General features: G+C 51.5%; 1 protein-coding gene across 2 annotated transcripts; it reads left to right on the forward strand.

The window, feature by feature from the left end:
• Nucleotides 1-6,081: 6,081 nt before the first annotated feature.
• Nucleotides 6,082-11,987, forward strand: zgc:101765 (uncharacterized protein LOC450036 homolog). Of its 2 annotated transcripts, none has more exons than XM_060855688.1 (2): nucleotides 6,082-6,145; nucleotides 10,838-11,987. In XM_060855688.1, exon 2 carries the CDS (start codon nucleotides 10,909-10,911, stop codon nucleotides 11,761-11,763), a length of 855 nt encoding a protein of 284 aa, XP_060711671.1. In that variant the 5' UTR covers nucleotides 6,082-6,145; nucleotides 10,838-10,908; the 3' UTR covers nucleotides 11,764-11,987. The 2 variants fall into 2 exon arrangements, with proteins under 2 accessions (XP_060711671.1, XP_060711672.1); XM_060855689.1 differs by having other exon boundaries at nucleotides 6,111-6,202.
• The last annotated feature ends 3,107 nt before the right edge of the window (nucleotides 11,988-15,094 follow it).

Genomic DNA, 15,094 nt, shown 5'->3' on the forward strand with positions numbered 1-15,094 from the left:
CGAAGGGCCTGTCCTGCGCTGTAATGTTCTATGTTAACAATGACAGTGGTATAGAGTTAAAAGAGACGGGCAATTGGAGCAAGGGTGCTGTGAGAAGGAACGTTTTCACTCAGTGAGAAGTTAGGGTGCGGAATACACAACTTGGGAATGGAAGTAGGTTCAACTGAGGCATTCAAGAGGGGGCTTGGATGATTGGATAGAAATGATGTGCAGGGATATGGCAAAAAGGCAGGGGTCCTGGGGAGAGTGGCCCAACAAAGAGACCTTGCGTTGCAGGTTCATGGTTCCTGGAGGGCGGAGTCACAGGTAGACAGGATACTAAAGAAAGCATTTGGTACAATTGCCTTTATTGGTCAGTGCATCAATTGTAGGAGTTGGGAGGTCACCTTGTGCCTGTATAGGACATTGGTTAGGCCACTTTTGGAATGCTGCATTCAGTTCTGGTCTCCCTGCTGTAGGAAAGACGTTGTTAAACTCGAAAAGGCGCAGAAGAGATTTACAAGGATGTTGATGGGGTTGGAGGATTTGAGCGAGAGGGAGAGACGAAACGGAGGCTGGGGCTATTTTCCCTGGACTGTCGGAGGTTGACAGTTGATCGAACAAAGGTTTATAAAATCATGAGAGGCATGGATAGGGTGAATAGCTAAAGTCTTTTTCCCAGGGTAGGGGAGTCCAAAACTAGAGGGGCATAGATTTAAGGTGAGAGGGGAAAGATGTGAAAGGGACCTAGGAAGCAACTTTTTCACACAGTGGGTGGTACGTGTGTGGAATGAGCTGCCAGAGGAAGTGGTGGAGGCTGGTACAATTGCAACATTTAAGGGGCATTTGGATGGGTATATGAATAGGAAGGGGTTAGAGGGTTCTGGGCCAGATGCTGGCAAATGGGACTAGATTAGGTTAGGATATCTGGTTGGCCTGGACAAGTTGGACCAGGGCATCTGTTTCCATGCTGCATGCCTTAATGACTCTATGGCAGGAGATTAGCACAAGGGGATAGAACTGATGTAGTCACAATGGGCTGAGCGACCTCCTTCTATGCCACAGTGATTCTGGTATCACCTATACATTCATTGCCAAGTCATTAGCGAGGCTTACTTTGTACTCTCCCTGTGAGAATGAGAAAGTATTTCTGTGGTGCCCATCCTCCCACCACAAGAAGCCTGGCAGCCATTTCTTTTCTTACCCGGCCGCCATTGGCCATTCTGCCCTCGGAGATGGGTTTCCGCCGAGGTTTCTCAGTGCGGCTGAGCAGGCCGGTTTTCGGTAGATGGGACGCACTTGCTGCTGCTACTGAGCGTCAATGGTGGAGGGAGTGGAAACTTGTGGATGCGGGGCCAATCAAATGAGGCAGCTTTGTCCTGCATGGTGTCGAGCTTCTTGAGTGTCGTTGAAGCTGCCCCTCCCCCATCCAGGGTGAGTTGGGAGTATTCCCTCACACCCCTGACTTGTACCTAATAGATAGACGCTACAGGCAATTTAGCACGGCCAATCCACCCTAACAGTCTTCGGACTTTGGGAGGGAACTGGAGCACCCAGAGGAAACCCTTGCGGACAAGGGAAGAACGTGCACACTCCACGCGGACAGTGACCCAAGGGTGGAATCGAACCCAGGACCCTCGAGCTGTGTGGACAAGCTCTGCGGAGTCAGAAAGTGAGTTACTCACTGCAATATTCCCAGCTTCTGACCTGCTGCTGTATTAAAATGGTGAGTCCATTTCTGGTTAATGGTAACCTCCAGGATTTTGGGGCAATTCAGATACCAGCAGAAATTGGTCAGACGAGGGACATTTTCCTTCAAGCAGAGAGGCTGGGGGAGGGAGGAATCTGACTGAGGTGTATGAGATTATAAGGGGCTTAGACAAGTTAGGTAGGGAGAACTCTAACCCCTCAGTCAAAGGTCAATGACTGGGGACAGTTTTACAGTAAGGGGTAGGATTTGTAGAGAAGGTTTCAGGATTATTTTCAACCAGATGGGAGTGGGTATCCGGAACTCACTGGCTAAAAGGGGCAGGAATCCTCAAGACAATTAAGAAATTGATCACCAGCTATAGGAATATTAGATTAGATTACTTACAGTGTGGAAACAGGCCCTTCGGCCCAACAAGTCCATACCGACCGGCCTAAGCGCAACCCACCCATACCCCTACATTTACCCCTTACCTAACACTACGGGCAATTTAACATGGCCAATTCACCTGACCCGCACATCTTTGGACTGTGGGAGGAAACCGGAGCACCCGGAGGAAACCCACGCAGACACGGGGAGAACGTGTAAACTCCACACAGTCAGTCGCCTGAGTCGGGAATTGAACCCAGGTCTCAGGCGCTGTGAGGCAGCAGTGCTAACCACTGTGCCACCGTGCCGCCCATAAAGGAAGGATGTTATTGAACTGGAAAAGGTGTAGAAGCAGACTCACAAGGAGGTCACTGAGACTGGAAGGGTTGAATTATAAGAAAAGACTGGATAGGCTGGGACCCTTTCTGCCCTGGAGCGTAGGAGGCTGAGGAGGGATGGTGACCTTATAGAGGTCCATAAAATCATGAGAGGAATAGATAAGGTGATTAGCCAAGGTCTTTTTCCCAGGCTAGGGGGAGTTCAAAACCAGAGGGCATAGATTGAAGGTGGGAGGGCAGCAATATGAAAGGGCTCTGACAGGGCAACCTTTCACACAAGGGGGTGTTGTATGCTGCACATGGAATGAGTTGCTGCAGGAAATGGTAGAGGTGGGTACAACTAAAGACTATGGGCAGGTATCTGGACTGGGAAGGCTGAGAGGGATATGGGTTGAAAAGTGTGGTGCTGGAAAAACACGGCAGGCCAGGCAGCATTCAAGGAGCAGGAGAATCGACGTTTCGGGCAGAAGCCCTTCATTCCTGAAGAAGGGCTTATGCCCGAAACGTCAATTCTCCTGCTTCTTGGATGCTGCCTGGCCTGCTGTGTTTTTCCAGCACCACACTTTTCAACTCTGGTACTCCAGCATCTGCAGTCCTCACTTTCTCCTGAGAGGGATATGGGTCAAGTCCAGGCGAGTGGGGACTAGTTCAGTTCAGGAAATCTGGTCAAGATGGATAAGTCATAGTCATGGGTTTACGAAGCAGACCCTTAGGTCCATGCTAGAAGTTAGGCCGAAGGGCCTGGTTCCATGCTGTTTACCTTGAGAGGTGGTCAGAGGAAAACTCGAAAAGTCAGAGTGCAGAAGATGAGGGGTCGCGTGCTGGGAAATGGGATTAGAATAGATGGACGTTTGACGACCAGTGCAAATATGATGGGCTAGAAGACCACATTCTGCGCTTGTGAAAACTATCCACCCTCTGAGAAAACAAATTCCTCCTTGATTCCGTTCCAAGTGGGAGACAATTGGACCTGGATTTTCACCGAGTCGGGATGGTTCGAGACATGGCTGGGGGTGAGGGGGTTGGGAACAGCTACTGATGCCCCGATTTCTCACAGTCTTTCCAGTTTCTGGGAACTGCCTTTTTAAAGGTGGGGGGGGGGGGGGGGGAAGGTGGGTGGCGTCTAGTTTGGCTCACGCACCTACAGACGGCTCTCGCAGCCAGTCCTTGGCTCCACCATGGAGATTGGAGGGGCACACAGTCACCTCTGCCACACCTCTCCCAACAAGGTTAGAATGGGTCAGGCCGGCCCTTTGAAGGGTGGTTAGTCATGCCTGGCCTCTCAGGGATGCTGGGAACTGCAGTTGACGTATGCCACCCACACCCACATCAAGGGGTGCCTCTCTACCCACCTCCCATGGATCTTTGTGCTCGCCATGCACCCACCCCCATACACTCGTCCACAGCCCCTCAGTCTACACCCATTCCCTTGCCAGGCTGAGACCCTCCATGCAGCCATCGTATCCCCCGTGTGGGCATCGCTGGCTGTGCCACCATTTATTCATAGAATCCCTACATTGTGGAAGAAGGCCATTCAGCTCATCGAATCCACACCGATGCTCCAAACAGCATCCCACCCAGGCCCACACCCTAACCCTGCATTTCCTGTGGCTAATCAACTTAGCCTACACATTCCTGGGCACTATGGGACAATTTAGCACAGCCAATCCACCCTAACCTGCACATCCCTGGACACTGTGGGACAATTTAGCATGGCCAATCCACCTTAACCTGCACATCCCTGGACACTGTGGGACAATGTGGCACGGCCAATCCACCCTAACCTACACATCTTCAGACTACGAGAGGGAACTGCAGCACCCAGAGGAAACAAACGTGTAAACTCCACACAGACAGTCATCCAAGGGTGGAATCGAACCCAAGTCCCTGGCACCATGAGGCAGCGGGGCTAACCCACTGAGCTACCATGCCACCCCTTCATTGTCCATCCTTAACTGCCCTGTGGGAGGTTCGGAGTCGTGTCCTTATTTATATGCTGCCCTCCTCCTTCTCAGTGGTGGTTCAAGGATTTGGAAGGTGCTATCTAAGGATCTTTGGTGACTTGCTACAGCGCATCTTTTAGATGGTACATACTGCTGCTACTGAACATTTTCCATCGTGGGGCCATCCAACCACACGGTATCAATGTCATCTTCACTAGTTTGCTCAGCTCCCCTCCTCCACCCTCATCCAAGATCCAAACCTCCAACTCAGCACCGGCCTCGTGACCTGTTCCCACCTGTCCATTTCCCTTTCCATCTATCCACTCCACCCACCCCTCCGACCTATCACCATCACACCCCCCCCCCCCCAATCTGCATCTACCTATCACCTTCCCAGCTACCTCACCCACACCCTCCTATTTATTTCTTGGCCCCCTTCCCACCCTCCCCATTCCTGATAAAGGGCTCATGCCTGTAACGTCAACTCTCCTGCTCCTCGGATGCTGCCTACGTGCTGTGCTTTTCCAGCCACACCTTTCGTCTCTGATTCTCGAGTATCTACAGTCCTCACTTTGTCCTTCTACTGAATGTCAGTGATGGAGGGAGTGGACGCTTGTGGATGTGGCGCCAATTGATCAGCTGCTCTGTCCCAGTTGGTATCAAGCCGTGAGTGTTGTTGGAGGTGCACCCATCCAGGGGTAAGTGGGGGAGTATTCCATCACACCACCGACTTGTGCCTTGTAGGTGGTGGACAGGCTTTAGGAATTCTGGATGAGTGGTGCTGGAAGAGCACAGCAGTTCAGGCAGCATCCAAGGAGCAGCAAAATCGACGTTTCGGGCAAAAGCTCTTCATCAGGAATCTAGGAAGTCAAGAGGTGAATTACATGTCAGAATTCCCAGCCTCTGAGCTGCTTCGACCATCCTTTCAGGCAGTGTTCCATATCACCACAACTAAACTTAAAAAAGAAATTCTCATCATCCCCTCTAGTTCTTTTGTCTGTTCTGTGTCCCTGTCGTCATCCGCCCTCTTTTCATTAGAAACAGCTTCCCATTTCATGAACTCTGCCAAACTGTGCGTCATTTGGAAAGCTAATTTTCACAGGGAATGGATCCAAGAGACACTCTTGTAACTGACTAGGTGCGTCCATGCATAAGCTGAGGAGAGACCTGCAGTTCTGGTCAATATACGTCCATCGATGGTTTCCATAGGAAGCTGAAAATTGCTACTTTTCTGCTCTCTGGGGATCTTGCTGGGCTCAAGTCAGCTCCAGTTTCCCCCATGTTTTAACAGCAGCTGCAACAACACCTTTTATGTTCATTAGGCATCTTCCAATTCAGTTCAGTTTGATTTAATTCACAAGAGCGTGGCCAAAGGCTTGGAGCCCCAAGAAAGGAAGATATTGGTTTTGGACCCAGCCGTGATCTTATTGAATGGGGCTGAACGGCCTGCTCCTGCCTTTTTTATGGTCTTTGTTTTTTTATTGAAGGGAAGGAAGTGGGTTGCAGAGGGGGAGAAATTCCCTGTTGCCATGATACTACCACTCAGGCTCTGGGGCACCGACTAGGCCTCTGAAGGGGGCGGAGCAATGGTGTGGTGGTGGTGGGGGAGGCGAAAGGACTACAACTCCCAGCGGCCCCCGGTGCGGGGCGGGGCGTACGCTCCGCGGCAACCGCACGCTGATTGGCTCGCGTGACCCGGCGCCGGGGGCCGATTGGAGGGCGGGGGCCGTCAATCACGCGGAAGGGGGCGGAAGTGTCATGGCCTGGCTGTGTGAGGGGGACATGTGAGCAGCAGCAGCAGCAGACAGGTAACCCAGCAGCTACAGATCCTTGCCTTTAACACTGTGGCACGGCGGCCTTTGTAGGTAATGCAGAGGCTACACGAATTCTGCATTCATATTGATGCTATTAATGGTTTTACCAGGTCTGCTGTCCCATGAGACAGTGACCATGTGGGTGGTGCTGGTGCTGGACTGGAGGGTGGACAAGGCTTTTATAAGAAAACACAATACACCAGGTTATAGTCCAACAGGTTTATTTGAAAGTACATTCCCCTGCTCCTTTGTTGGCTAGTTGGTGGTGCAGGATACACCGGGCACGGGATTTATAAGTAAAAGATCAAAATCTGGTACATCTCATGCAACGTATTGAACAAACCCACGTTGAGTCTTTAGAACGGGGACGCTGGTCTCTCTTGATTGAGAGAGGGACTGACCGAGGGTTGCTGTACTCCAGGCGAGGCGGGGAGAAAGAGAGACTGAGACTCAGGAGATCTCTTCGCGGTAACTTCAGCCGGTGCTGGGTTTCGAAGTTGGTGCCGCGATGTGCCGCCAACCAATCCTCTGGCTGACAGAGCTGAGCTGACCCTCTGCTCCCACATTGGGATGCCTGATCCCCCCACCATTAAGAAAAATCAAATACTTCCCCCATCACCCCCCCCCCCATAACCACCACCACCACCACCATCGTTGCTTCTCGGCATCATGGGGGTGCACGCTCAGGTACCCAGTATATCAAAAGTGTAAAAATAAAAGACACGCAGTGTGGGATCTAATTTCATGGCCATCGGGGGTCAGAGCCATGTCCCTCGATGATTACCTCTTTCTCTCAATCTCAGGTAACCCAGTCTCCATCCGTTGGAATAAAAATCCAGGGGAAAATTGATAACTCTTTTTTTCTTGCCTGTAAAGAAATTATTTTGGTTTGGATGTTAATGGTGCGCAGGGATAAGGCAAGAGACTGGCACTGGGGAGTCGTGCCAGACGAGACGACTGAGTCAGTGCGGCACGGTGGGCCGAATGGCCTCATACTGCACCACATCAATTTTGTGTAAAAAAAACAAAAATGTGATTTTTGTGTATGTGAAATATTAAAATATGTTAGCCACTTAGGGCAGCACGGTGGCTCAGTGGTTAGCACTGCTGCCTCACAGCGCCAGGGACCCGGGTTCGATCACACCCTCGGGCGACTATGTGGACTTTGCACATTCTGCTTATGTCTGCCTGGGGTTTCCTCCGGCTGCTCCGGTTTCCTTCCACAGTCCAAAGATATGCAGGTTAGGAATGTCCCAGCTGCCCCTTGAGTGAAGCTAAAGGATCCCGTGACTGCTGTTGAGAAAGGGAGAGGCGAATGGGTGGCCTCGTTGGGGCGTTGACCAACATTGATGTCGTACCCACCCTCACTGAAACATGATCTGCTCATTAACCCCATCGCTGGGAGTGGGACCCAGCCCTGAGCAAGTTAGCTCCAAGCTGAAGGCTCGTCACTGTCAGTGAAATGTTTTTGGGGGGGGTCCCGACTGGCGCTACAGAAATGCAGGTCTTCCTTTCCTCCTACGTTTTTGGGTAGCATTTGGACAAGTGCAGTCTTGACAGAGACAGCAGGTAGGAAACAGGGTGGGGTTGATGTAGGGTGGGGGTTAAGATAGCTGAAATTCTATCAATGTGAGTCAACAGGGAGTAGCCAGGTATGAGATGTGACTTGTTTGATGTGATGTTTGCGCAGTGAGTTCTTATGTGGTCTATGGAAAAGGTGCAGCAAATCATTTCAACAGCGGCGGTCAAAATATTTTTGACTTGAAGTCCTAGGAACTCTCGCAAATTTACCAGAGCGTTGGGGAAGGGTTGGGATTACTCGGATAATGTGGGTCATTCCTGGAAAGAGAGGCATCCTGCCAACATTGTGCGCCCTGCATTCTCCAGGGAAAAATGCAAGAATACCCGATCTCAAATGGTCACCACAATTTATACCACAGGAGAAAGGATTGATTGGTGACTCTGGTTGCCGTGGAGAAAGCACCAGGTGGCTCAAGCTCCCTGGTAATCTCTCAAACCCTTGAGCATATTCCTTTTGTTTGCAGAGGATGTGGCTGTGCATATGTTGCTTCAAATGAGCGTTAAGTCATCCAGGGCATGGGGTGACACAGTGGCACAGTGGTTAGCACTGTTGCCTCACAGCGCCAGGGATTTGGGTTCAATTCCCACCTCAGGCGACTGACTGTGTGGAGTTTGCACATTCTCCCCGTGTCTGCGTGGGTTTCCTCTGAGTGCTCCGGTTTCCTCCCAAAGATGTGCAGGTTTGGTTAATTGGCCGTGGGAAATTGCCCGTAGTGTTAGGGGAAATGTAGGGGAATGAATGGGTTGCTTTTCGGAGGGTCGGTGTGGACTTGTTGGGCCGAAGAGCCCGTTTCTGCACTGTAGGGAATCTAATCTAATCAAATCACGTTATGGGCTTGCCTGTATATTTCCAACTAATTCTGAAATTGTCATTTTTCTGCCTGTTGTGGGAGGGGAGTGTCTGAGGCAGCATTGCTGCATTTTCAACCACACCAAGCTTCCATTGGATAACTCTTTATCATTGAGCTGGCACAGGCTGTCTGGGCTGAATGGCCACATTCTGAGCTGAACGCTTCTGTAAAGCTCCACGGGACCAGGTGAGGTCTGAGCAGAAGTAGCAGCAGCAGGAATAGGCCATTCAGCCCATCAAACCTGCTCCTCCTGCAACATGGAGGGATATGGGCCGGGTGCTGGCAGGTGGGACTAGATTGGGTTGGGATATCTGGTCGGCATGGACGGGTTGGACCGAAGGCTCTGTGCTGTACATCTCTATGACTCTTTTAGATCGTGGTTGATCTGGTCATCTTCAACTCTACTCTCCTGCCTATTCCCCATAATCTTTGATTCCCTCCCTCTACCTATCTCAGCCTTTAATTTACTAACTGACCCAGCCTCGACAGCCCTCTGTGGTAAAGAACTCACTCCCCTCTGAGAGAAGAACTTGCAAATCATCTCAGTCTTAATCACGTGACCCCTTATTCTGAGATTATGGCCTCTGGTCCGAGACTCTGCTGCAAGGGGAGACTGCCTCTCTGCATCTACTCTGTAAGAACTTTGTATGTTTCAATAAGGTCGTCTCTCATTGCTCGAAATTCCAATGAGGACAGGCCCAATCTACTCCATCTCTCCTCATAGCTCAATCCCTGCAGACCAGTGGACCTTCTCTGGACTGCCTCTGATGCCAATGTAGCTTCCCTTAGGTCAGGGATGCAGAACTGTTCCCTTTGCAATTTAGGCCAATATTACATTTACCTTCCATACTGACCACTGTGCGGGGCAGCACGGTGGCTCAGTGGTTAGCACTGCTGCCCCCACGGCGCCTGGTTCGATTCCAGCCTCGGGCGACTGTCTGTGTGGAGTTTGCACGTTCTCCCCTTGTCTGCGTGGGTTTCCTCCCATAATTCCAGGGATGTGCAGGTTAGGGTGGATTGGCCGTGCTAAATTGTCCCATAGTGCCCAGGGATGTGCAGGTTAGGGTGGATTGGCCGTGCTAAATTGTCCCATAGTGCCCAGGGATGTGCAGGTTAGGGTGGATTGGCCGTGCTAAATTGCCCCATAGTGTCCAGGGATGTGCAGGTTAGGGTGGATTGGCCGTGCTAAATTGCCCCATAGTGTCCAGGGATGTGCAGGTTAGGTGCATTAGTCAGGGGTAAATCTAGTAGGATACTGAGTGGGTTACTCTTTGAAGGGTCAGTGTGGACTTGTTGGGCTGAAGGGCCTGTTTCCACACTGTAGGGATTCTGTGATAAGTTGGGTGCTAGCGTTTTGCGATTTATGGATGAGAGCTCCCAACTCCTTCTATTCCATAGCATTCTGTTTAAATAATCTTTGGCTCTGTTCACACTTCCCCACATTGTGCAAAGATTGGGCAGATGGAATACACTCATTTAACCTGTCCGTATCCCTTTGCAGATTCTGAGAGGCATCCTCACCTCTGGCCTTTCCACGTACGTTTGTACTGTGCAGAGATTTGGCGATAATATATTCACTTTCCTCATCCAAGTTGTTCATATCATAGAATCCCTACATAGAATCCCATTCGGCCCATTGAATTTGCACTGGCTCTCTGAACAGCATCCCACCCTATCCCCCAACCCTGCCTTCCTGTGGCTAGTCCACCTCACCTGCACATGCCTGGACACTGTGCGGTAATTTACCACCAGCCAGTCCACTGGAACCTGGATATCTTTGAACTGTATTGGGAGAGGCTGGTACAATGACAACATTTTAAAAGGCATCTGGATGGGTATATGAATAGGAAGGGGTTAGAGGGATATGGGCCAAGTGCTGGCAAATGGGACTAGATTAAGTTAAAAATCACCCAACACCAGGGTATAGTCCAACACGTTTTGGTTGGAAGCACTAGCTTTTGGACATTCACCTGGTGAAGGAGCGTCGCTCCGAAAGCTAGTGCTTCCAAATAAACCTGGTGTTGTGTGATTTTTGTCCATAGTCTAACACCGGCATCTCCAAATAGAGCCTAGATTGGTCTCTCCCATCCAGATATCCTAAACTAAAGTGTCTGTAGGACTCATTGTATCTCCCCAGTCCATTTGGTTATCCTGGTGAAGAGTCACCGGACTAGGAATGTTAACTGTGCTTTCTGTCTCGCTCCAGACCTGCTGAGTTTCTCCAGCTGTGTGTGTGTGTTTTTTGTTGTTTCAGATCCCCAGCGCCCGGGGTCCTTGTTCCTTCCCCGTTGCGTCCTCCGTTTCCCAGCGGTCTGAGCAGGGAGGATGGACAGTGTGCAGCTCAACAACGGAGTGGAGATGCCTCTGCTAGGCCTCGGCACCCACAGGCTGCGAGGGTACGAGGCCGTGTACCGGGCGCTGGACGCCGCGCTCGGGCACGGTTACCGCTCGGTCGACACGGCCAGCGTGTACGGCAACGAGGCGGACATCGGCTGGGCGCTGGCAGAGCTGCTGCCCAAGCACGGCCTCTCCCGGGCCGACGTCTTCATCACCAGCAAGCTCTCGCCAGCCGATCAGGGGGAGCGGGCCGAAGAGGGCGCCTTACGGAGCGTGGAGACCTTGGGCTGCAGCTACCTGGACCTCTATCTCATCCACTGGCCCGGCCGTCAGGGCTGGAAGAGCGAGGACCCCCGTAACCCGGGGTGCAGGCGCCGCAGCTGGGAGGCGCTGGAGGGTCTTCACGAGAGAGGCCTGTTCCGCGCCCTCGGAGTGTCCAACTACACGGAGGGCCACCTCAGGGAGCTGCTGGCCCATTGCCGGGTGCCGCCGGCCGTGCTGCAGGTGGAGTATCACCCGCGCCTGGTGCAGAGCGGCCTGTTGGCCTTCTGCGCCGAGCACGGCCTCCACCTGCAGGCCTACTCCTCCCTGGGCACAGGGCACCTGCTGGAGGAGCCTCAGGTACAGGCCCTGGCCTCTGCCTACGGCCGCAGCCCCGCCCAGGTGCTGCTGCGCTGGGCTGTGCAGCAGGGCATCGGGGTCATCCCCAAGTCAGCCAATACTGAGCGCGTTGCCGCCAACGCCCGGCTCTTCGACTTCCGCCTGGCCCCGGAGGACGCTGAGCTGCTGACCGGGCTGCACTCTGACAGCCACTACTGCTGGGACCCCCAGGCTGTCGTCTGAGCCAGGGTGGGGGGGGGGAAGGTCTCTGGGATGTCTGAGTAACTGGCCTGTGCTGCCTACTTCAGGCTGCATCCCCTGCCCGGTTCTAAACCCTGACTTGAGACGCGCCAAGGATGTGAAGGGGGGGTGGGGGGGAAGAGTTGTAGCGTTCCCACCTCTGGGCCAGAAGGGATGATCCCTGCTCTCCCCCCGGGTCCAGAGCTGTGTCACAACATGTCTGAAAATAAATATTGCTTATTAAAATCAACAAGACTTTGGTCTGGAATCCGTACGACAAAGGAATAGGCCCCTTCAGCACCACTCCACCCCCCCCCCCCCCCCCCCCCCCCCCCCCCCATCCCACGATCTTGTATCCAACCTATAAGAACATAAGAATGATACGGCCATTCAGCCCCTCGAGCCTGTTCCACCACTCAATACGATTGTAGCTGACCTCATTTTAGCTTCAAGGCTGAAAATGTATTGATGGAAAAGCGCAGCAGGTCAGGCAGCATCCAAGGAGCAGGAAATTCGACATTTTGGGCATAAGCCCTTCTTCAGGAATGAGGACAGTGTGCCAAGCAGGCTAAGATAAAAGGTAGGGAGGAGGGACTTGGGGGAGGGCCGTTAGAAATGTGATAGGTGGAAGGAGGTTAAGGTGAGGGTGATAGGCCGGAGTGGGAGTAGGGGGCGGAGAGGTCAGAAAGAAGATTGCAGGTTAGGAAGGTGGTGCTGAGTTCAAGGGTTGGGACTGAGACAAGGTGGGGGGATGGGAAGTGAGGAAACTGGAGAAATCTAGGTTCATCCCTTGTGGGTTCATCATTTTCAGCTCTGATCTCCAGCATCTGCAGTCCTCACTTTCTCCTAGGTCATTTTAGCTTCAACCCCACTTTTGTGCCCTGCCTATTTCTGATTAAAAATCTGTCTGTCTCCTCCTGAGATTTATTCAGTGTCCTCTGTGTACACTGGCAGGTGGGGGGGGTGGGAGTGAATTCCACAGATTTGACCCTTTCCCCCTTTGAGAGAAGTCATTGTTCCTCATCTGTGTGGCCCCCTTATCCTGAAACGATGAACTCCTGTTCTAGATTGTTCCCACGAGGAAACCTCCTCCCTCAGTCTACCTTGTCAATCCCATTTAGCATCTGATAAACCTCAATTAAATCTCCTTTTATTCTTCTAAACTCGAGAGTTTAGAATCTCAATCTCTCTTCATCATACAAACCTGGTATTAGTCCTTGTGAACTTCCAGTCAACTAATGGCCCAGTATATTCCCTGCCATTTCCCACCTATCCCTGGCTTTCCATGGTGACCTCTGGTGAGCTGTGGAGGTGGGAAATGTGATTTTGGCATCAGATAGAGTCCCACAGCACGGAAACAGATCCAACCAGGCCGTGCCGACTGTAATTCCAAACTAATCCAGTCCCACCTGCCTGCATTTAGCCCATATCCCTCTAAACATTCCTTATCCAAAGTATTTATCCAGCTGTCTCTTAAATGTTGCAACTGTACCCACACCCATGTCCTCTGGAAGTTCATTCCAAACATGAACCACCCTCCGTGTGAGGCAGTTGTCCCTCATGTCCTTCTTAAATCTTTCTCCTCTCACCTTAAAACTAAGCCCCCTTGTCCTGAAATCCCCCACCTGAGGGAAAAAACACCTGCCGTTCACCTTATCTGTACCCCTCAAGGTTTTATTCAGTTTCCACCACCAGGAAGATAGGAAAACACCCGAGTGGCCAGTGACGAGCAGTGCCCTTCACATCAAAGGGCAATGCTGTGTGATCAAACAGTGAAGGGGGGGACAGGGACTAATCAAAATAGAGTTGGAGGGGGAAATGATGCATTCCACTCCCTGCGGCGCCCACCTCTCCCTGAACAACTCCAGGATGTTGGTGGAGACTGTGTACTCCTTTTCCAGAGACACCGGGGCTCTAATGTAACCACGGAAGGGGGCAGGCAGTCGGCCCTAACGACCCCCTCCACGACCCGCTGCCTGGACCTGGTTTTGGCCACCAACTAGACGTTTTAAAAAAATATTTTATTAAACAATTCGCAGTTTACACAAACAATGTTTATAGCTGTATACAGAAAAACAGCAATTTTATATAGGGAGGGGAATGGCGAAGCCAGACCCCAAACCCTACCGTTTAACCAGTTTTCAGGGAAATGAGAAAGCTCAAATCCCAGCTTCAGTCATTATAAAAACAGTAACAATAACATTTGGACATGTACAACAGTCTAATTATGCAAAAACATGCATACAATGCAGACCCCCACAAGCCCCCAACCCTCCCACCTTCCTACCACTGTAAGGCAGCCCGCCCCTACCCACCTTCCTGCTCTCTGTCTGCCCTGACACACCTTCCGACCACCTCTCGGACAGCCCGTCCTGATTACCCCTTCTTGGGATGACAGCGCTCAGAACGGCCTACCCACCATTTGGCTCTCAGGGCAACTGGCATCAGGGTGGCCTACTCACCCTCTGGCTTTCGGGACAGCCTACCAACCTTCAGGTTCACAGGATGGCCTACCCACTCTCCGGCCCTTGGGGGTGACAGCTTTCAGGGCAACCCATGAGTCTCCCAGCTCACAGTAAGGCCTGCCAGGGACACATAAGACAGTGCAGGTGATAAGCCCAACGAACAACACGATACACAGTTAGTTACCAAAAAAAGAGTCCTTTCTGCTACACAGAGTCCATTAACATAGACAGTTCTCTTCAAAACTCTCCATTCCAGTATTCAAAGTGCATTGTCAGAAATAGAGTCCACTCCAAACTGCAGAGACTGTTGCTAAAAAGAGTGCACAACAGAGGGCAGAGTCCACTCCCAAAGGCAGCAAATGCACACCCCACAGGTATTCAATCTCCGTGGAGTCCTGGCCCATCCTTCGAGAACCAGGCCCACTCACAGGAACACAGTATATTATAAAAGGTGCTGTTAACTCACAGGGGTTTGGTCCACTCCTGAAGCAAAGGTGCTCTCCCAAACTCCAGGATACAGCAAGTGCTCACCTCCCAACACACACGTGTTCAATCCTCAGATGCCCAGTCCCAGGACCAGGCCTCCCCACAGGAACAGCTACTCTGGTATTTCTTCACAAGGGCTCAGTCCAAACACTTAAAAAAAAAACTAGAGTCCAAGGGCTAAGACCTACCACAAAATTAACATTGTCCTTTTCTCAAAAAAAGAATAACACACAGGCTGTAACTAGCCAGTGAAACAACAATCCCCGAATGCGAACTGAGCTACACCTGAAACACATTGTGTACATCAGGAGGTTAACAATCAGTCCTCACTCAGGGAATACCAGTTATCTAACTGGCTAAATAATCCAGCCAGTTCAGGAATC

The sequence above is a fragment of the Hemiscyllium ocellatum genome, chromosome 46 (genome assembly GCF_020745735.1).
Source record: "Hemiscyllium ocellatum isolate sHemOce1 chromosome 46, sHemOce1.pat.X.cur, whole genome shotgun sequence".
NCBI classification, from domain to species: Eukaryota; Metazoa; Chordata; class Chondrichthyes; order Orectolobiformes; family Hemiscylliidae; genus Hemiscyllium; species Hemiscyllium ocellatum.

What these genes read in the sequence shown, in the direction of transcription:
- zgc:101765 (XM_060855688.1), top strand. Translation starts at nt 10,909, where the DNA reads ATGGACAGTGTGCAGCTCAACAACGGAGTGGAGATGCCTCTGCTAGGC.